Source organism: Scylla paramamosain, chromosome 6 (genome assembly GCF_035594125.1).
Source record: "Scylla paramamosain isolate STU-SP2022 chromosome 6, ASM3559412v1, whole genome shotgun sequence".
Taxonomy (NCBI): Eukaryota; Metazoa; Arthropoda; class Malacostraca; order Decapoda; family Portunidae; genus Scylla; species Scylla paramamosain.
In genome coordinates, this window is record NC_087156.1 from 25,093,105 (window position 1) to 25,116,327 (window position 23,223).

The following is a 23,223-nucleotide window of genomic DNA, read 5'->3' on the forward strand; positions in this document are numbered from 1 at the left end:
CTGCTCTTCTGATCTTGCCAACTGCATGCCTCCCCTCCTCCCACAGCCTCATTGCACAAGACTTTCTTCTTTCTCTCATCCTTATTCTGTCCATCTTTCTAATGCAAGAGTTAACCAATATTCTCAATCATTCATTCCTATCTCTGGTAAACTCTGAAACTCCCTGCCTACTTCTATATTTTCTCCTTCCTATGACTTAGTCTTTCAAAAGGGAGGTTTCAAAACACTTATCCTTCAATTTTTTATGATTCTCTTGACATCTCTTTTGGGACTGGTACCTCAGTGGGATTTCTTTTTCCTTTTTTATTTACCTTGGCCAGTGACCAGATTACATCATGTATGGAGGTCCTTAGTGGTCTTTTATGATACATAGGGGAAACAGTTATAATACTCTAAAAACACTTATTATCTCCAATTCAGGTTGCATACAAGTTTCTAATAAATTATTTCTCTTTTGTAAACATCTTGGTACTTCAGTCAGTTGTATACTCTCTAAAAACACTTATTATCTCCAATTCAGGTTGCATACAAGATGTTTCTAATAAATTACTTATCTTTTGTAAACATCTCGGTACTTCAGTCAGTTGTATACTCCACATTTGTCTCTACATCCTAATAGGTATATTCCTTTTCCTGTATCTGCCATGAAGCAGATATAGGAGAATCTATCACATCTCACAGAGGTCATAGTGGCCATGTATGTGTGGAGACTGCCACACCAAGGGGAGTCATGTGAGCCTTTGTTTGTGGCCCATCATGTATTGGCCGCATTACATTCATGCATCCACAATTTCTCTCATTCAACCTAATCATAGGCAACCATTCTTCCTTGTTCCACTGACATCCCTTCTGCATCTAATGCTCACTTTACGCTGTCTATCCATTCTATTTATGTTCTCCCTCAGCTTTACATCTCTGCATCTCATTCAGTCTTTACTAAATATTCTTCATCCATCTTTTCTACATGCCCAAACCACTACAACACTCCCTTCACTGCTCGATCAGCCGTCTCTCTTACAAAATCAGTTTTTTTGGACTTTGTCATTTTCTACTCAATCCATACATGTTATTCCACACATTCCTCAGACACCTAATCTCCATTATGTATATTCAATTTCCACTCTTCTACTCCTAAATTCCATGTTTAAACTCTATACAGTGCTGCCAGTACAAGTATATACAGCCTTCTCTATGCATTTATTCCAAGCATCTTCTAATTAAAGCATCTGTTCATTCTTCCCCACACCTCTCTTGGTTCATTAACTATGAACTTCACCTCTACACCTGTGACCTATTCCTCCATCTGCAGCAAAATGCAACCCTATATATAAATGAAATAGTCTATCCCCTCAACCAAAGCAAAGATTGAATTTTAAGAAACAAAATCACATTTTTAACAAAGCTGCATTGCTAACAGCTTGAATGGATCATAGACAACTTTCTGCAGTGTTTAAAATATTTTTGGTAAAAGTTCTTTGGACACGAGAAAATAAACTGAAAGCTGTCAGTTCAATCCATACAACACCTAGAAGGTCATTGTTGAAGACAATGACTTGCACTGGTGTAAAGCTTGGTCTGCGGAATCCTTCATACGCTATTTGACCAAATCCATGATATCTGAAAACAGAAAAGCACACCATCAGAAATTTAAACAATTATATTTTATTTATACATATTCACCAAGGATATTGAAATTTTGACTGGTACACCATGATGGACTTTCTATGTCATTGCCCATTAATGCAGACCAAGGTGTGAAAGGCAAAGCATTGAGAGAAGAGAATTAGATGTTTGAGAGATTTTTTTCTTTTATGTAAGTGGAGCTCTGACCTAAAAAAAAAAAGCCCACTGAAGGTATGTGCCTGTTCTTAAAGAGTATAGTCAAAAAATTATTATACAAATTGTGAGAAGTACCTTAATACTTATCTCTTGAAACACCTCACGTCAAAGGTTGGAGGAAATACAGAAGCAGACAGGGAGTTCCAGAGTTTACCAGTAGAAGGAATGAAAGGCTGAGAATATTGGTTAACTCTTGTTATAGGGAGGTAGACAGAATAAGGGTGAGAGAAAGTAGAAAACCTTGAGCAGTGAGACCATGGGAGCAGGGAAGGCATGCAGTTAGCAAGATCTGAAGAGCAGTTAACATGAAAGAAATGAAAGATGATTGCAAGAGATGCAACCTTGCAATGAAGAGAGAGAGAGAGAGAGAGAGAGAGAGAGAGAGAGAGAGAGAGAGAGAGAGAGAGAGAGAGAGAGAGAGAGAGAGAGAGAGAGAGAGAGAGAGAGAGACTAACCTTGCTGTACATCTGGTTGGAAGTGGAGTGGTAGCTTCATAGTAGCAGCCACTTGGTATAGAGAAGGGATGCTCAGGTATCTGGTCTAAAGGAGTTTCACTAGATTTTGGTTCTGTGGTCTTCATGGCAGCAATGCTATTTTTTTCAGTAGGATATGCAGGGTACTTCAGGAGTATTTTTACAGAGACTTTGCTGGCATGAACATTAACATCACCAGTTACCTGTAAGGAAAAATAAGTTATGTAAAAAGTTTTCCTATTCATAAACATTTTCCATTAAGAGCAAACACTTAGAGGTCTTTTAAGGAAAGAGTCCCTTCCAGCACATCCATAATGTCATCAACCTGTAAAAATACATAAATAAATAAATAAATAAATAAATACATAAATAAATAAATAACTGAATAAATAAATAAATAAATATAAAATAATAAACAATAATAATAATAACAATAAGTAAATAACCACAAATTAATAAATAAATATTGCCAAACAACCAAAAAATAAATTAAGCTTATTTAACTGCATTTTATTTTGCAGTTATGTTAATATCATATATAAGGCACTTGGAATCATATTGTACCAAGCACCACAGTACACAAAACTGTTCCCCAAACTTCTCTCTATCTGGCAAATGAGTCAGAGATACAGAATGCATCCCACAATAAGGTTGAAATTCCCATTAAGTAAATGTAACTTTAAAACCTTCATCGCACAGCCTCATGCTAAGCCCCAAGCTTGGAAGTATTAGATACCAAGCGTCTCTTTAGAGGGATCACATGGTGTAGAGAAGTCTCAACCAATGATAGCTAGCCATGCAAGATGCATTGCGCCATCAAGCACTTCTAAGCCAATATGAGTGCAGGAGACACACACTGTTTACACTTGAATAGAGATGCAAGCATTATCATTTCTGTACTATTTTTCCACTGAAATACAATTGCTATGAGTTATATGAATGGAGAAAGGGAAGGAGGAGGAGTTATTTGTAAGAGCCTAGGTGAGAGGCAGTTGCCACAGGCTACCAAGGGTGACAATGACATTGATGCAGACTGAGTAAAAAAATAAATAAATAAATAAAACTGAAAAAAAAATCTTTATCTGATAATTAGGACATATTCTTCACTTAAAGGAGAACCATTGTACATATGTAAAGTGTCCTTTTGAATTCGAAGAAGTGTTGTGTAGATAATATTTATATTTCAGTTTAAAAAATTATGATATTGAAATAAAAACACTGTCAATTGATATATATTTTTCATATTAATATTCTTCTACTTTTCTTGATTTAATTGTCTGTAATCTTACTGGAAAACTTTTAATCACAAAACTTTTTTTTTTTTTTGTACAGTTAAAAGAACAAAAAAATTCAATTTAAATTTTTTTATTTAATAACTGGAATATTGTCCTTACTTAAAGAAAAACCATTGTACATATGGAAAATATTCATATGAGTTCTTCTTTTCAGGATTTAATCATCTGTAATCTGTCACAACACCACAACCCCTTTCCTCAAAATGATAAGTATCAGGTAGGAAATCATTTCTGTGCAGCCACCTCCACTGCATGCCATCAGCAGTATCGAGCCATCTGGCTGCTCTTCTCCCTTGAGCACATCCTTATGCACAGTCATCTTGGGTACAAGCACAGTGTGCAGCCATGCTACCTGAGAGGTGGCAGGGCTGTGAGCGTTGTGTCACGGGATCATAACATGGGCTGGTAAGGTTCCTGGGTGTCAGCATCTTCACTGTCCAAGTTACTTGAATTTTCACATCTTATCATAATGACACACATGAGCATTACCTACTACTTTCACACAATCACAAATGCTAAAGTATGGGCAGAAACAACCCACGATACTGCTTGAGGAGAAGGAGGGGTGGGCTGGTGGTTAGGAAGAGATAGTAGTGAATAAGTGGCAGAATGTGTGGGTGATGGGTCATGGGAAGCACAGAGAGCAGTGTGTGTGTGTGTGTGTGTGTGTGTGTGTGTGTGTGTGTGTGTGTGTGTGTGTGTGTGTGTGTGTGTGTGTGTGTGTGTGTGTGTGTGTGTGTGTGTGTGTGGCAGGGGCAGTGCAGATGGAGGATGAAAAAAGGAAGAGCATGCTCACTCACATCCTTACTGTGGTCCAGGTCTTTCAAAGCCTGTTCATACCTTGAAATATTGTTTTGGAAACAATGTTCCCGAACTGTTTCTCAAATGTTTCCAAAATGCTTTACAAATGTTTGTAAACAGCTTGCAAACATTTGGGAAACATTTTAGAAACAGTTTTCATGGATAGATTGATAAGTGGATACGTGGATGGATGAGTGACTAGATGGATGGATGGATGAGTGGTTATATAGATGGATGGATGGAAGAGTGGATGGGTAGATCAATGGATGGATGGAAGAGTGAATAGGTAGATCAATGGATGGATGGAAGAGTGAATAGGTAGATTAATGGATGGATGGATTGATAGAAGGATGAAACAATGGATAGATGGATGAGTGAAAAGATGTATGTATGGATAAGTAGATAGATAGATAGGTGGATAGGTAAATGGATGGATTGATGGATGGATGGATGGATGGATGGATGGATGGATGGGTGAGTGGATAGATGGTTGAAATAATGGATAGATGCAGGGTTGGATGGATGGATGAGTGGAAGGATGAATGAATGGATAGATGAATAGATGAGTGGATGGATGGATGGATGGATGAGTGGATAGATGGATGGAGCAGTGGATAGAAGGATGGATAGATGGGCAGATATATGACTGAATGGATGATTGGATAGACAGATGAATGAATAGGTGGATGGATGGAAGTGTGTGAATGCATAAAGGAGAGGATAGATGGATGGATGTGTGAGTAGACAGATGGATGGATAAGTGGGTGAATGAGTGGATAGATGGATGGATGGATGGATGGAAGGATGGATGGATGGATGGATGGATGGATGGATGGATGGTTAGATGGATGGATAGATGGATGGATAGATGAGTGGATGGATAGATGGATGGGTGGATGGAAGAGTGGATAGATGAATATATGGATTGATGTACAAGTGGATGGGTAGATAGATGGATGGATGGTTGGATGGATGGATGGATGGATGGATGAATGGATGAGTGGATGAATGGATGGATTGATGGATGGATGGATGGATGGATGGATGGATGAGTGGACAGATGAATGGATGGATGAATGGATGGATGATTGGATGGATGGATGTATGACTGGATGAATGAATGAGTGAATAGATGGATGAATGGATGAATGGATAGATAGATGGATGGGGAAGTGGATGAATGGATGGATATATGGACAATTTATAGGTGTTTGGATGGATGGATGAGTAGATGAATGGATATGAGTGGATGGATGGATAGATGACTGGACAGATAACTGGATGGCTGGATGAATGGATAAATAAATATGTGGATATATGGATGGATGTATGGAAGAGTGGATAGATGGATGGATGAATGGGTACAAATCATGGTAATACTGAACTAGGTCCACAGTTGGGGGTCTAAAGTGACATGCACTTCCTGCCAGGTGACTGGGTAGGAATGAGGAAAAAGTGAGGGGAATGGATGGCTGTAGAAAGTAGAAAGAGGTGGATGGGGAGAAGGGAGTCTCATTCATGGGTGACAATTGACTGATAGCAAGGAAAGTTCAAAATAATAACACAGTTACGTATTTGTTTAAGACTAGCTTGAAATATGATCATGATGTGAATTTAGATCTTAACTATCCTGCCTCTGTTAAATTGGAACATAAATTGACGTCATAATCATGTACAGGTTAAAAACTTGATGAACAAAGCAGAATTTATCAAACTTACTTTATGTCCATGAATTTCATATTCATCCTTATATCTGAAAAGCAGGACCTCAATTCCATGAACGGAGTATGTTCCTTTGAAGAGTCCTGGTGTAATGATTTGCTTTGGGAAGGAGCCATCTTTTCTCCGCAGAGCACTGGGTATGTCATCTGGTCCTGGTAATATCAGTGGTTTATGGATCAGTCCAGTTCTGTAAAGAGATGAAGAGATCTTACATTCTTTACCTTAATTTTTCAATATGATGCTACCTACTAAATGCTACATCTGAAGGCTACTGTTGCCTTCTCACCATTATGAATCATTGAAGAAATAGGTAACTTTCTTTGAGTTCTTGCATTCACTTTAACATGGATTTATCAAATAAGTTTTGTGTTTGTTTCTTGAAATCCCTAAAGACGATCACTATACTGATATGATTTCCTGCCCCTCTAAAATTTTTAGTCTATCCTCAACAGTAAGATTCTTATACTTCTGTCACTTCACAACCTTGTATCTGATCTCTAGTAAGGGTTCTGTCGTGGCTGCTTTACTGGGGATCTTCTGGCTTCCCTTATTGGTCATCCTCTTTTAGGGATTTTGGTGAAACTTTTGAAGCCTTAGACATATCAAAAGTCTCCGATAGAGTCTGGCACAAAGCTTTTATTTCCACACTGCCCTCCTAAAGCTTATATCCTTCTCTCTGTAACTTTATCACTAGTTTCCTTTCTGACTCTTCTATTGCTGTTGTATTAGACAGTCACTGTTCTTCTCCTAATTCTATTAACAGCAGCGTTCCTAACGGTTCTGTCCTGTCACCCACTCTCTTTCTATTATTCAATGATGATCTTCAAAGCCAAACTTCTTGTGCCTATCCACTCCTATGTTGATGATGATAACACCCTGCACTTTTCCACATCTTTTCATAGATGTCCAATCCTAACTTCTATGAAGTTAGATGTTCTGAGTTATCTCTGCCAGTTTTTCTCACCCCCCCTCAAGATGCTAACTCTGTACAGGGGCCTTATCCATCCATCTATGAGTATGTTTCACATATATGCGGGGAGTTCCACTCAAACCATTCTTTTAGATTGAATCAAAAGCATTTTGTCTTATCGACTCCTCTCCTCTAACTGAATGTCTTCAGCCCCTCTCTCATTGCTGCAAAATAACATCTCTTGCTATCTTCTACTGCTATTTTCACACTAACATCTCTTCTGATTTTGCTAACTGCATGCCTTCCCTCTTCCCATTACCTTATTATTATTTTTTTTTTTTTTTTATGTTGGAGCAACACCAGCCAAGGGCAACAAAAATCCAATAAAAAAAGGCCCACTGAGATGCCGGTCCCCGAATAGGGTCCAAAGAGGTAGTCGAAAATTGAAGGATGTCTTGAAACCTCCCTCTTGAAGGAATTCAAGTCATAGTCAGGGAGTTCCAGAGTTAACCAGAGAAAGGAATGACTGATTGAGAATACTGATTAACTCTTGTATTAGAAAGGTGGACAGAACAGGGATGAGAGAAAGAAGAAAGTCTTGTCCAGTGAGGCCATGGGAGGAGGGGAGGCATGCAGTTAGCAAGATCAGAAGAGCAGTTAGCATGAAAATAGTGGTAGAAGATAGCTAGAGATGCAAAACTGTAGTGATGAGAAAGAAGCTGAAGGCAGTCAGTTAGAGGGGAGGAGTTGATGAGACAAAAAGTTTTTGATTCCATCCTGTCTAAAAGAGCGGTATGAGTGGAAACCCCCAGACATGTGAAGCATACTCCATACATGGAGGGATAAGGTCTTTGTACAGAGTTAGCAGCAGTGGGAGTGAGAAAAACTGGTGGAGATGTCTCATAATGCCTAACTTCATAGAAGATGTTTTAGCTAGAGATGAAATGTGAAGTTTCCAGTTTAGATTATAAGACAAGGACAGACTGAGGATGTTCAGTGAAGAAGAGGGGGACAGCTGAATGTCACTGAAGAAGAGGGGATACTTATCTGGAAGGTTGAGTCGAGTTGATGAATAGAGGAATTGAGTTTTTGAGACATTGAACAATACCAAGTTTGCTCTGCCCCAATCAGAAATTTTAAAGAGATCAGAAGTTAGGCATTATGTGGCTTCCATGTTTACTTCCTGAAAGGTTGGACATCTATGAAAAGACATGGAAAAATGCAGGGTGGTATCATCAGCGTAGGAGTGGATAGGACAAGAGGTTTGGTTTAGAAGATCATTGATGAATAATAGGAAGAGAGTAGGAGACGGGACAGAACCCTGAGGAACACCACTATTAATAGATTTAGGAGAACAGTGACCATCTACCACAGCAGCAACAGAACAGTCAGAAAGGAAATTTGAGATGAAGTTACAGAGAGAAGGATAGAAGCTGTAGGAAGGTAGTTTGGAAATCAAAGCTTTGTGCCAGATTCTATCAAAAGCTTTAGATATGTCTAAGGCAACAGCAAAAGTTTCACCAAAATATCTAAGTAAGGAAAGCCAGAAGATCACCAGTAGAGTGGCCTTGACAGAATCAATACTGATGATCAGAAAGAAGGTTGTAAAGTGATAGATAATTAAGAATCTTCCTGCTGAGGATAGATTCAAAAACTTTAGATAGGCAGGAAATTAAAGCAATAGGATGGTAGTTTGAGGGATTAGAATGGTCACCCTTTTTAGGAACAGGCTGAATGTAGGCAAACTTCCAGCAAGAAGAAAAGGTAGATATTGACACAGAGTTGAAAGAGTTTAACTAGGCAAGGTGCAAGCATGGAGGTGCAGTTTCAGAGAACAATAGGAGGGACGACATCAGGTCCATAAGCCTTCAGAAGATTTAGGCCAGCGAGGGCATGGAAAACATCATTACGAAGAATCTTAATAAGTAGCATGAAGTAGTCAGAGGGTGAAGGAGAGGGAGGAACAAGCCCTGAATCATCCAAGGTAGGGTTTTCAGCAAAGGTTTAAGTGAAGAGTTCAGCTTTAGAGATAGATGTGATAGCAGTGGTGCCATTTGGATGAAATAAAGGAGGGAAAGAAGCAAAGTTATTGGAGATATTTTTGGCTAGATGCCAGAAGTCATGAGGGGAGTTAGATCTTAAAAGATTTTGACACTTTCTACTAATGAAGGAATTTTTAGCTAGTTGGAGAACAGACTTGGCATGGTTCTGGGCAGAAATATAAAATGCATGAGATTCTGGTGATTCTGGTGACCTTGCTGCACATGACTTTCTTCTTTCTCTCACTCCTACTCTCACTAATGCAAGAGTTAACGAGTATTCCCTATCATTCATCCCTTTCTCTGGTAAAATCTGGAACTCCCTGCCTGCTGCTACATTCCCACCTTCCTATAGCTTGAACTCTTTCAAGAAGGAGGTTTCAAGACACTTATCCTTCATTATATGATTTTCTGCTTGGAACCTCTTTAGGAACTAGCACTTCAAAATTTTCAGGCTGGCCAGTGGCCATCTTACATTAAAAAGAGAGAAAAAAAATCATAGTCAGTAATCAGAAAAGTACATGAAATAATAGGTTCAAACTTGATAAAGTTAGATTTAGAAAAGAGATAAGAAGGAATTGGCTCTCAAATATAGCAGCAGATGAATGGAATAGACCCAGTAATCAGATTATTAGTGGCAGATGAATGGAATAGACACAGTAATCAGGTTATTAATAACAAGTCAATAGGGAGCTTTTAAATAAGGTTAGATAGATTTATGGGAGAGGATAATAGGTGGAAATTGGAAGTTATGTTTCATACAAGTAATGCCACATGTAGACCTGACAGCTTCTTATAAATCATCTTATTTTCTCTCTCTCTCTCTCTCTCTCTCTCTCTCTCTCTCTCTCTCTCTCTCTCTCTCTCTCTCTCTCTCTCTCTCTCTCTCTCTCTCTCTCATTATGTACCTTTAATAATATATTCTCCAATATTAAAGGTTACACTCTTATAGTGTATACTCTGCTTTTTCTGTATTCTCATTATCTCACTTTTAATTATTTTTCCTTACAAAACTACAGAAGGGCCCTATACTTAAACACTATTACTCCACTCTTAACCACTTCACTCCAGATGCTTAAAAAATGCATTCTGCTCATATATGGCACAGGCCTGCAAGCAGTAACTTACCTAATTTCTAATACTGTAATCTCTCTCTCTCTCTCTCTCTCTCTCTCTCTCTCTCTCTCTCTCTCTCTCTCTCTCTCTCTCTCTCTCTCTCTCTCTCTCTCTTTGAGTCAACCCTTCAGCTGTCATAGAAATATGAGGCACAAGTTGTTGTTTTTCTGGATGTAAAAGTGACTGACACACACACACACACACACACACACACACACACACACACACACACACACACACACACACACACACACACACACATTTATGATTTGGGATGGTTGGAGGGTAATAAATTACATAAGAGGTGGTAATGGGTGAAGGAGAGGGAAGGGAAGGCAAAATTATCGGAAAAGAGATTAGTGGACACACCCAGGGAGGGAGGGAGGGAGGGAGGGAGGGAGACAGAGAGAGAGAGAGAGAGAGAGAGAGAGAGAGAGAGAGAGAGAGAGAGAGAGAGAGAGAGAGAGAGAGAGAGAGAGAGAGAGAGAGAGAGAGAGAGAGAGAGAGAGAGAGAGAGAGAGAGAGAGAGAGAGAGAGAGAGAGAGAGAGAGAGAGAGAGAGAAATGCAGGGAGGAGAAAGGGAGAGGAGGGTAAGAGGACAAGGAATGAACAAGGGAAGAGGGAACTGTACCTCTTACAGTCTCCCCTCCCTGGTGGAGGGGGTATAGGATGAAGAGAAGGAAAGGGAGTTATGGAAGATAAGGAAGGGACCATAGGGGGGAAACTGTAATGAGACTTCCTCATTCTGGATAGTTCATTTATGTGACTGGTGGGAACAGGCCGTGTTGAAGGAGCAAAAGAATCTCAAAGACATATACATAGTCTTTCAAGACAAGTCAAAGTAGGATACGGGATTGCACAACAACAAGTCAAAACAGGATACGGGACTGCTCAACAACAACTAAAATAGAATCCAACCATGATGCCTACATAGGCGTCATGATATATTCCACTGGTGCTTCATGATGCCAAAATAGGAGTCATCATATTGAAGGAGTTAAGAGTTAAACTTACCATCAAGATAGCCAATCAACTAATCATTGTAGCGAATTTTAATCATGGTTAACATTAAGTGCAAAGTTATGAATATGATGAAGACATAAATGTATACATTAAACAGTTCTACCTAATTATGAGGTGCCTTTCTTGGCTGTTGTATGTTCTAATTATCTGCAAAATTACCTGGTCAGGATATAACCAAGGATTATGAATTCTCTCCTTCCAACTCTTAGTTTTTATCTGACCTTTCTATTTCCTCTAAGCATAATTGGACTGTGCTTTGATTACAATTCAACACTTCTCTGCTATAGTATTATTAAGAGTTTAACAAGACTGCACATAGAAAAAAAAGTTTAGTACTGTATTTGAGCAACTAAAAGAAAAGGTTTTCGTACTTACGAGATCACTTCATTCAAGTACACTAACTTCATACTGATATAGTTGAAGAGGTTGCCTGTAACATCCCCATCCATGTCACAGAGAGTTCTGATATGCCCCTCATTGTCAGAACAGAACTGTGTTACTATTCCTTTCCTCTGGAGAAGAAAAAATAAATAAATAAATAAAATAAAATACAGTAAAATAAATAAATAAATAAAAAAGTAAAATAATGATGTAGAGTATGAGAGTGTGAGAACAAGTTACATATATCCAAAACAAGTTAATGGAAAATAGGAAGAAGACAGGAAATTCCCTCCACTGTATTTTTATTTTTGCTTACACCCTCTAAGGAGGATCTCATCCAGATGTACAGCTAGAAATATCACACTCATTTATCTTACTTTTTCAGGAAAACTATTTATCTTTAATTACATAGTTCAGGTTTTGCAAGTATAGATTCACATCATACTAATTTTGCATTGTGAAGTGAAAAGAAGACTTACTTATATACTGATGAATATTTTTACCTTAAGCAGTTTTGAACATTTCACAGTAATAAGAAAGAGGAAGTTCTTAGGTCAATGACATCACAACACTCCTCCTCTTTGACTTGTCAAAACATGTAACATAATCTACAGTCTAAGCATGCTTATTGTGATCAGACCTAACCTTGTTCATTTGAAGGGAGCATTTATGAGGATGTATATGAGGTATACAAAGACATTTTGCAGGCACTTCATTTCCATTGATGGAGAATGCAACTGACTCCTTTAAAGGTTCCATGACATCAGAAGTTGGTTCCCATACAGCTCCTTCAATGTACCCATTCTGAAACTGATAACTGTTTTTGAAACAACAGAATTCAGTTTACAATTAAGGAGTTTATTACATCTAAATACAAACACACACATGAAAAAGGTAATAATAATTGAAAAAAATAAAACCGATCAATAAATCATGAAGAAAATATGACAAAGTTGTTATATGCCATTATAAAAACTCACTCGTATTTCCAGCAGGCCCCCATAAGGTCCAATCTGTGACTGATAGAGACCCAACATGCACCCATACTTATGCAGAACTGAAAATAAATTCATATGCATGTAAGTAAACGAAGAAAGGGATTTGGGAGTAGTGATACAAATAACAAATGCTCATTATTAAGCTTCCTGGAGAAACTAACATTTACAAAACATGTAAACAAAAACAGCAAACTCACCATTTTTATATATTTTCTCATAAGATGATTTTTCACATGATTCAGGAGACACACTGAAATCTAACAAAAAGAAGGCACATCACTATAAATATGGAAATGAGCTACAAATGAATAAATCCAAAGTTATTCAGAGTACTGTAAAAGTTTGCCTTACAGGTCATATTTACTCTGCTTTTTTCACTTTATTTGTTATGCAAATTGCCAGTTCTTAGTTTGCATTGTGCGAAGATAATCTGAATGAAGTCTAAAAGGCGAACCATGACAAAGAAAACTGAATATGGTGTCATCTTACAATGACTAAGTATCATGATTCTTAACTACTTTTGAAATCTAAGCTTACCTCTAAAACAAAGGTGTCTCCAAAGAAATGAATCTTTGGTCAGACGATAAAAAAGACTGCACACAACACTTAAAGCTGTCAAGTCTCGAACATTACACAGCTGCAGTATACTGAGCAATACATTTTCTGGCAAGTCAACAATATTTATCACCATCCTGTCGTTGAATCAGGAGGATACAAATTTTCTGTAATGAAAATTATGAGTTAAACACACACACACACACACATATACACACACACACACAAGTGGTGGTAGGAGTAGTACATTAAGAGTAATGCATACAAACATGGACGGGCTACTTTCAGGTGTACTGGAAGTAAGAGATTACCTAAAGAAAAAACAGACCAGATGTGTTGTGCCTAATTGAGACAAAGTTAAGAGAGGAAGTCCACTTAAGCTTTAAGGAAGAGGGATATTGTCGTAGCCAAGCCGAGGGTGTGTTGTCGCCAAAGCACCCAGGCCTTGGCCACCCATTGCCCCAGAGGTCACTGGTTATTGCCATGACCCCTTGTGAGGCTTACGGCATCCCTGGTCACACGAACAGGACAGTGCCTGCCCTGATGACGAGGCACCCAAGTGCCGAGTAAAGGTGACTAAGGCCGTATAGTTAATGGACCTAGCCTATTCGCAATCAATCTTGTGATCAAGTTACCTTACAGTCGCTGACTTCACAAAACATTTCAGTAATGCACGAACTAGAAGGACATAGAAAAACCATATATGTTCGCGTATAAAGGTGGTTAACCATAGACTCCCTATGAGACATGTTTCTTACGCACCTACAGTGAAGTATAAGTATCCTGGTGATCGTGTGGAGTGAAGGAAGAGATGAGTGTACTAACTAGTTAGATTTTGAATCTTAAGTTGTACTAACTAGTTAGATTTTGAATCTCTTTATGTAATAGTAGATGGCAATGTATGTAGGTCGACGCTGCCGTCATCAAAGTAGAATATAAGGCGAAGTAGCGAATGATTCTCTCAGACCTAACTAGACTCCAAGAGGGGAGTGTTACAAGTTCCTGGAAGGTGCTCCCACTTGACAGCACCATGAAGCTCCTAGTCATTCTCTGCCTTGTCTTGGTCGTAAGTAATACTTGTAAGATTTTTCCTAAGTGCCTTGTGTGTCTCGATTTAAAATGTTTCAGTATACTGTGGTCCCACATATTTGATGTCATTTTCCATGTATTGATATAATGCTGAATCTTGAAGAGTGATTTTAATATCTTTTGTGGCACTTCACATGTAGTGCTAATATTTTAATGTTACATTTGATTATTCTTTTATGTGATTATGTTATGTGTGTCCTTACATGTTAATGTATTATAAGTTACTGAATGATCTGAGTTGGTCAATAAAATCTTGCTAAAGTAAAGTGAAAAGTGACGTCAAGATTTATCGAAAGGTCATTATATGTTTTAATATGTGTTGGAATTCTGGTCTTTCATTGCTTGCGAGTATCGTGGAATGTGTTAACTACTGGTTAATAAATAGTTTTAACGTTTCTGAACTGCGTTTGTGGCTTACCCCACTGTGAGAACCCCGGCCTTAACTCTCGGTTACCTGGATTTAAACCTTGTAGTGTTTGTTATGTAAAGAATTAGTGCAGTTCCTGCGTAACCTCTGCCTTCCCTTAAAGGTAAGGAGGAGGGTTACGACAATATAATTATTGGAGGAGAGATAGAAAGGGAAAAGGAGGAGGAGGAGGAGGAGTACTGATAATGGTTTGAGATGATGTATATGTGGAAGAAGTGCAATATGGAGATGGCATGGTGGAGGTCATAACTATAATAATCAGGACCAGTGGGAGAGAAAGGAGGAAGATCATATTAACATATGTGCCACCAAAGACTAATACATGGAGGTTGGAGGAACATAAGAAAATGCAAAAAGAAGTGTTCAAGTGCCTAGACAACATGATAAGAAAGGGCAATAAAATACTAGTGGGAAACTTTAACTGCAAAAATGTAAGCTGGGAGGAGATGGAAGTTAATGGAAATGCTGGACTGTGGAGTGAAGGAATGCTACAGTTACCTATGGTGAATACGATGGACCAATGGGTGGAGGAATTTACAAGATACAGAGGGGAGGAGGAACCATCTATGCTAGACCTGGTATTCACAAAAAAAAAATAAATAAATAAAAAAAAAAAATAAAATAACAGAGCCTCATCCAACCATAAAATACTTAAACCCCAGGGAAAAAAATGACCATGTGGTGTTAGAGATGGTACTGCAAGATTGGGAGGTTCTACCACGTAAAGAGGACTATAAAAATGGAAGACTAAATAACGCAAAGACAAATTTTACAGAGTTAAGAAAATTCTTTGGGAGTATTGATTGGAAGAGACTTATGGAAGACAAGACAGTGCAAGAGAAATATGAAATATTCCTGAAGAAGTACAATGAGGGTGTACAGAAGTATGTACCTGTATATAAAGTAAGGAGGAGCAAACATATATGTTATAATGTCAGATGTGCAGAAGCTAAGAAGAGAAAGGATATAGCTTGGACGAAACTGAAGAAACAAAGAAATGAAAATAATAGAGAGTAGTATAAGGAGGCAAAGAATGAGTATGTTAGAGTAAAAAGAGAGGAGGAGAGACAATTTGAAAAGGATGTGGTTAAGAAATGTGAAGAGCCCAAGCTTTTTTATAGATATATCAATGGAAAGATGACAAGAAGAGAGACCATTGACAAGATAGTAAAGGGAGAAAGGATATATCAAGCAATGGAAGAGATGAGTGAAATTATGAATGAGAGTTTCAGGTCTGTGTTCAAGGTGGAAGTGGAGTTTGCAGAACCAAACAATAAAGTGCGGCACTGGGGTGGTTACAGGTGGTTCAAGTCTTTGTGCAAAAACATGAAATTGACAAATTGTTAGAGAAGTTGGATGTCAGGAAAGCACTGGGGCCTGATGGAGTGTCTGGTTGGACACTAAAGGAATGTAGAGAACAAGTGGTGGACTGAATTTGGGATGTGATTAGCAGCTCACTGATAGAGTGAAGAGTACCAAGTGGAAGAGAGCAAATATAGTGCCAATACACAAAGAAGGAAGGAGGACTGAGCCACTAAATTATAGACCGGTATCACTAACTAGTGTTGTGGGCAAGATCTGTGAAATAGTGATCAAGGAAAAGTGGCTGAAATATTTGGAAGAGAACAAAGTTATAACAAATAGCCAATTTGGTTTCAGAAAAGGAAGGTCATGTGTGACAAATTTACTAAGTTTCTATACAAGAGTAATAGATGAAGTACAAAAACAGAGATGGGTGGGTAGATGAAGTGTACTTGAACATCAAAAAAGCTTTTTAATAAAGTTCCACATAAAAGACTATTGTGGAAGATGGAACATATAGGAGGATTGAGAGTGACAATGCTAAAATGGATGAAAGACTACTTAAAGGATAGAGAAATGAAAACTGTGATCAGGGACACCTGTTCAAGTTGGAGTAAGGTACCACAGGAGTCAGTGTTAGCACCCATTATGTTCCAAATAAACATCAATGATATGCAGGAGAGTTTGACCAGTTATATCAATCTGTTTGCTGATAATGCAAAATTGTTAAGAGTAATAAAGAGCCATGTTGATTGTATGGAGTTGCAAAGAGATACTGACAACATTTATGGGTGTAGCAAGAAGTGGAAACTGGAATTCAGTGCTAAGAAATTTTTATTTATTTATTTTTATTTTTTTATGTAGGAGGGACACTGACCAAGGGCAACAAAAATCCAATAAAAGAAATGCTCACTGAAATGCCAGTCCCATAAAAGGGTCCGAAGTGGTAGTCAAAAACTTAAGGATAAGTGTCTTGAAACCTTCTTGAAGGAATTCAAATCATAGGAAGGTGGAAATACAGAAGCAGGCAGGGAGTTCCAGAGTTTACCAGAGAAAGGGATGAATGATTGAGAATACTGGTTAACTCTTGCATTAGAGAGGTGGACAGAATAGGGGTGAGAGAAAGAAGAAAGTCTTGTGCAGCGAGGCCATGGGAGGAGGCAAGATCAGAAGAGCAGTTAGCATGAAAATAGTGGTAAAAGACAGTTAGAGATGCAACATTGCGGTGATGAGAGAGAGGCTGAAGACAGTCAGTTAGAGGAGAGGAGTTGATGAGACAAAAAGCTTTTGATTCCACCCTGTCTAGAAGAGCAGTATGAGTGGAACCCACCCAGACATATGAAGCATACTCCATACATGGACGGATAAGGCCCTTGTACAGAGTTAGCAGCTGGGGGGATGAGAGAAATTGGCGGAGACGTCTCAGAACACCTAACTTCATAGAAGCTGTTTTAGCTAGAGATGAAATGTGAAGTTTCCAGTTCAGATTATAAGTAAAGGACAGACCGAGGATGTTCAGTGTAGAAGAGAGGGACAGTTGAGAGTCATTGAAGAAAAGGTGATAGTTGTCTGGAAGGTTGTGTCGAGTTGATAGATGGAGAAATTGAGTTTTTGAGGCATTGAACAATACTAAGTTTGCTCTGCCCAAATCAGAAATTTTAGAAAGATCAGAAGTCAAGCGTTCTGTGGCTTCCCTGCGTGAAATGTTTACTTCCTGAAGGGTTGGACATCTATGAAAAGACGTGGAAAAGTGCAGGGTGGTATCATCAGCGTAGGAGTGGATAGGACAAGAAGTTTTGTTTAGAAGATCATTAAAGAATAATAAGAAGAGAGTGGGTGACAGGACAAAACCCTGAGGAACACCACTGTTAATAGATTTAGGAGAAGAACAGTGACCGTCTACCACAGCAGCAATAAAACGGTCAGAAAGGAAACTTGAGATGAAGTTACAGAGAGAAGGATAGAAGCCGTAGGAGGGTAGTTTGGAAATCAAAGCTTTGTGCCAGACTCTATCAAAAGCTTTTGATATGTCCAAGGCAACAGCAAAAGTTTCACCAAAATCTCTAAAAGAGGATGACCAACACTCAGTAAGGAAAGCCAGAAGATCACCAGTAGAGCGGCCTTGATGGAACCCATACTGGCAATCAGATAGAAGGTTGTGAAGTGATAGATGTTTAAGAATCTTCCTGTTGAGGATAGATTCAAAAACTTTTGAATCTATTAAATTAAAAGAATTTTAATAGATAGCATGAAGTAGTCAGAGGGTAGAAGAGAGAGAGGAACAAGCCCAGAATGGTCCAAGGTAGAGTTTTTAGCAAAGGTTTGAGCGAAGAGTTCAGCTTTAGAAATAGATGTGATAGCAGTGGTGCCATCTGGTTGAAATAAGGGAGGGAAAGAAGAAGCAAAGCTATTGGAGATATTTTTGGCTAGATGCCAGAAGTCACGAGGAGAGTTAGATCTTGAAAGGTTTTGACACTTCCTGTTAATGAAGGAGTTTTTGGCTAGTTGGAGAATAGATTTAGCATGGTTCTGGGCAGAAATATAAAGTGCATGAGATTCTGGTGATGGAAGGCTTAAGTACCTTTTGTGGACCACCTCTCTATCAAGTATAGCACGAGAACAAGCTGTGTTAAACCAAGGTTTGGAAGGTTTAGGTCAAGAAAAAGAGTGAGGAATATATGCCTCTAAGCTAGATACTATCACCTCTGTTATGCGCTCATCACACAAAGACGGGTCTCTGACATGGAAGCAGTAGTCATTCCAAGGAAAATCAGCAAAATACCTCCTCAGGTCCCCCCAACTAGCAGAGGCAAAACGCCAAAGGCACCTTCGCTTAGGGGGATCCTGAGGAGGGATTGGAGCGATACGACAAGATAAAGATATGAGATTGTGATCGGAGGAGCCCAATGGAGAAGAAAGGGTGACAGCATAAGCAGAAGGATTAGAGGTCAGGAAAAGGTCAAGAATGTTGGGCGTATCTCCAATACGAGTAGGGTGTTGCACCAATTACTTTAGGTCATGGAGGATAGCAAAGTTGAAGGCTAGTTCACCAGGATGGTCAGTGAAGGGAGAGGAAAGCCAAAGCTGTTGGTGAACATTGAAGTCTCCAAGAATGGAGATCTCTGCAAAAGGGAAGAGGGTCAGAATGTGCTCCACTTTGGAAGTTAAGTAGTCAAAGAATTTCTTATAGTCAGAGGAGTTAGGTGAGAGGTATACAGCACAGATAAATTTAGTTTGAGAGTGACTCTGTAGTCATAGCCAAATGGTGGAAAACTCAGAAGATTCAAGAGCGTGGGCACGAGAGCAAGTTAAGTCATTGCGCACATAAATGCAACTTCCAGCTTTGGATTGAAAATGTGGATAGAGAAAGTAGGAGGGAACAGAAAAGGGGCTACTGCCAGTTGCCTCAGACACCTGAGTTTCAGTGAGGAAAAAAAGATGAGGTTTAGAAGAGGAAAGGTGGTGTTCAACAGATTGAAAATTAGATCTTAGACCGCGAATGTTGCAGAAGTTAATGAAGAAAAAGTTGAGGGGGGTGCCAAGACACTTAGGATCGTCAACAGAAAGGCAGTTCGACCTGGGGACATTTATGGTCCCCTCCCCAGATGGAGACTCCAAAATGCCATGTGATGGAATTGGGAGAGTAAAAGACCTGCATGGGTCTATAAAATGGGGGAGAAAGTTAAAATGAAGAGCAAGGAGGAGAAAGACCTATGAGTGGTTTTTCAAGATACCCTGATCCCAGAACAGCATATAATGAGATATTTGGCTCAACATACAGGATGTTAACAAATATTAGGGTGGCATTTCATTATATGGATAAGATTATGATGAAAAAAAATATAGCCACTATGCTATATCCCAAGCTGGAATATGCAGCAATGGTGTGGTATCCACATATGAAAAAAGATATAAAGAAGTTGGAAAGAATTCTGGGGACAGCTACAAGGATGGTACTGGAGCTGAAAGACCTAATGTATGAAGAGAGGTTGAAGGAAATGGGGCTGCCAACTTTGCAAGTTAGAAGGGAAAGAGGAGATCTAATAACAATGTATAAAATAGTTAACCACATTGAGAACATAGACAAGCAGGACCTGGTGTTGCTAGAAGATGCAGCTGGATGGACAAGAGGGTACTCAGAGATCAGGAAGAGTCAGTGTTTGAGGGACATCATGAAGTACAGTTTTCCACATAGAACTGTGGATATCTGGAATGGTCTAATTTAATAGGTTGTTACAGCACCTAATGTGCAGAAATTTAGGAAAATTTTGGATAAATGTAGATATGGAGACAGGGCACTATGAGCCCTGCTTGAATCCTGTATTACACAACTAGGTAAATTCACACACATAAATATATATATATATATATATATATATATATATATATATATATATATATATATATATATATATATATATATATATATATATATATATATATATATATATATATATATATATATATATATATATATATATATATATATATATATATAATGGTAAATTTGCAGTTTTACCCAATATCCCCAATCTCTATCCACACCCCCCCCCAGCAAGCTTGGGGGCCTGTGGGGAACCGGGGGTTGTGGGGGGCACATACGAGTGATATATAGACTGAAAATGTAGGGAAATTTCCCTAGAAGTCAAGGAAATTTGCTAAATGTAGCAAACCAAAAACCTATTATAACCAGGTGGCTGTGCCCCCTTGAACCCCCACCATTAGTATATTCGAACACAACCAGAAAGCTAAGGTAACCTAACCTAACCTTACCTTACCTAACCTTACCTATCCTAACCTAACCTATCCTAACCTAACCTTACCTAACCTTACCTAACATTACTTATCCTAACCTAACCTTACCTATCCTTACCTATCCTAACCTATCCTAACGTAATCTAACCTAACATAACCTTACTTAACCTAACTGACCTTATTATTTGTTTGCGACAAGGTAATATGGGGTTAGAAATGCTCCTAGCAGTGTGATCTAGACCATGAGACACTTCATACTTAGACACGGTTTATTGGGGCAAATTGCAATTATGAATAAATAAATATGCAATTATAAATATATATATATATATATATATATATATATATATATATATATATATATATATATATATATATATATATATATATATATATATATATATGTATATGTATATTTATGTGTGTATTTACCTAGTTATATAATACAAAATTCGAGCAGGGCTCGTAGTGCCCTGTCTCCATATCTATATTTATAATTGCATATTTATTTATTCATAATTGCAATTTGCCCCAATAAACCGTGTCTAAGTATGAAGTGTCTCATGGTCTAGATCACACTGCTAGGAGCATTTCTAACCCCATATTACCTTGTCGCAAACGAATAATAAGGTCAGGACAGAATTTCAAAGATTTACCTCGGTTTTTAGCTGGGATCCTGTTTCCACAGTCATTGAAAGGGTAGTGAGTATGTTCGTGTGTTTGTTATCAATGCTGGAGTGTGTTCGTGTGTTTGTTATCAATGCTGTGCAGGCGCTCTACGTGCATTAGGTTAGGTTAGGATAGGTAAGGTTAGGTAAGGTTAGGTTAGGTAAGGTAAGGTAAGGTTAGGTTAGGTAAGGTAAGGTTAGGTTAGGTTACCTTAGCTTTCTGGTTGTGTTCGAATATACTAATGGTGGGGGTTCAAGGGGACACAGCCCCCTGGTTATAATAGGTTTTTGGTTTGCTACATTTAGTAAATTTCCTCGACTTCTAGGGAAATTTCCTTACATTTTCAGTCTATATATCACTTGTATGTGCCCCCCCCCCCAAATAAAATAAAATCTGGTTCCCCACAGGCCCCCAAGCTTGCTGGAGGGGTTGGAGGAGTGTGGGTAGAGATTGGGAATATTGGGTGAAACTACAAATTTACCTTCTTTTTTTATGAATGTCCAAATTCGGCCTGATTTAGCTTCCTCCACCTTAAAACCTCACATCCCACCAGGGTCCCCAAGCTTGCTTGAGGTCTTTGAGAGATGGGGAGAAGGTTAGGGGACGGACCTATCATAAAGAATTATATATATATATATATATATATATATATATATATATATATATATATATATATATATATATATATATATATATATATATATATATATATATGCGACATTTATTTCACTACAAAAAATCACTATCAACTCGGAACTACTCTTTAATCTTCTCACGCCAAAAAAATAAAATCGATCATTTATTATAACATCCAAATGAGAACTGAATCAGCCGCCTCTTCTCTAAAAATGTTTATGCAAGTTTCGGCATGTATGTTTCTTCTCTTCGCAGTTTGCAGCTTCTGCGAATCACTCTTCCAACGGATCCCCGTTCTGTACACTCTTTATCTTCTCCACTTTTCTTTCCTTAACACTCTCCCTTTACCACCTAAATGTTAAATTCCTTCTTGTTCTTGTTGTGGAACTGTTGGGGCCGTGCAAGACGTCACATTTTTTTTCAACCACCACAGCACAGCTGAGCATACCGTATCGCTCACGCAAAGTTGTCAACTGTTGGGGTGTGAAGGTTAGCAGAGACACCAGAATCTTGGTTGCGTTTATTTGTGGAGCGAGGGAGAACAAGGCACGCCGTAACAGAGAGGTCCGGACTGACTCCTGGTTCCCGACTGACTGACTGATAGATTGTCACTCCGTGGAGTGGCGCGGGCCTTTTAGCCTAAAGGCGGCCCACAGTCCTGGTTACATTACATTACATTACAAGAGGGGGACAGACAGTGGGGGTGAAATTAGAGGGGGAAGTAGGGTTGAGAGTTGGAGGGAATAGTTTTGGTGAAAGTGAAATATAGTTAGAGAGTAATAGGTGGCGGGCTGTACGCCTTGCTTTTCCTGTTGTTTATTTACCTTTTACCGTTGATTTGACGTAAATTTTGTTTTGGCAATGGACAGTGCATATATGTGTGTGTGTTATAACATGTTATTGTTGTCATCTAGATTTTATGCTTTACCTTACGACTGAGAAGTTTAAGTGTAAAGTGGAGGTGGTACATCTTGCTCTAATGTTTTTGCTGTTTTCCTGAACCATGTGTGCTCCAAAATGTTGTTTTGGTTTTCTGTTATTGTGTGTATGTATTCAGTGTCGTGTAAAATGTTTTGTAGTGTGAATTTTGTTTTTTGAGCTCTTTCGTGTAATAGAATGTTTATTGGTTTCGTGTTGCTTAGTTGGTGTAACTCTGATGTGGTTTTTGTGTATGGATACTGTTCATTGTAAAC

The 23,223-nt window shown here is 38.5% G+C and overlaps 1 protein-coding gene across 8 annotated transcripts; it reads right to left on the minus strand.

The window, feature by feature from the left end:
* Window positions 1-233: 233 nt before the first annotated feature.
* Window positions 234-22,982, minus strand: LOC135101473 (F-box only protein 31-like). Of its 8 annotated transcripts, XM_064005477.1 has the most exons (10): window positions 22,479-22,659; window positions 21,876-22,003; window positions 13,135-13,319; window positions 12,795-12,854; window positions 12,580-12,656; window positions 12,245-12,409; window positions 11,594-11,730; window positions 6,128-6,317; window positions 2,295-2,515; window positions 234-1,617 (listed from the first exon to the last, which is right to left on the minus strand). In XM_064005477.1, the coding sequence occupies exons 3-10, from the start codon at window positions 13,286-13,288 to the stop codon at window positions 1,428-1,430; spliced, it is 1,194 nt and encodes a 397-aa protein (XP_063861547.1). In that variant the 5' UTR covers window positions 13,289-13,319; window positions 21,876-22,003; window positions 22,479-22,659; the 3' UTR covers window positions 234-1,427. The 8 variants fall into 8 exon arrangements, with proteins under 8 accessions (XP_063861547.1, XP_063861549.1, XP_063861543.1 ...); XM_064005479.1 differs by lacking the exons at window positions 21,876-22,003; window positions 22,479-22,659 and adding an exon at window positions 22,959-22,982; XM_064005473.1 differs by lacking the exon at window positions 21,876-22,003 and having other exon boundaries at window positions 22,479-22,851.
* Window positions 22,983-23,223: the final 241 nt, after the last annotated feature.

Bases quoted from the DNA above. Each gene is read 5' to 3' on its own strand.
- LOC135101473 (XM_064005479.1), bottom strand. From the start codon at position 13,288: ATGGTGATAAATATTGTTGACTTGCCAGAAAATGTATTGCTCAGTATA. The intron at 12,855-13,134 runs GTAAGCTTAGAT...TCTTTTTGTTAG, and splicing joins GAGACACCTTTGTTTTAGAG to ATTTCAGTGTGTCTCCTGAA. The intron at 12,657-12,794 runs GTGAGTTTGCTG...ATTTATTTTCAG, and splicing joins TGAGAAAATATATAAAAATG to TTCTGCATAAGTATGGGTGC.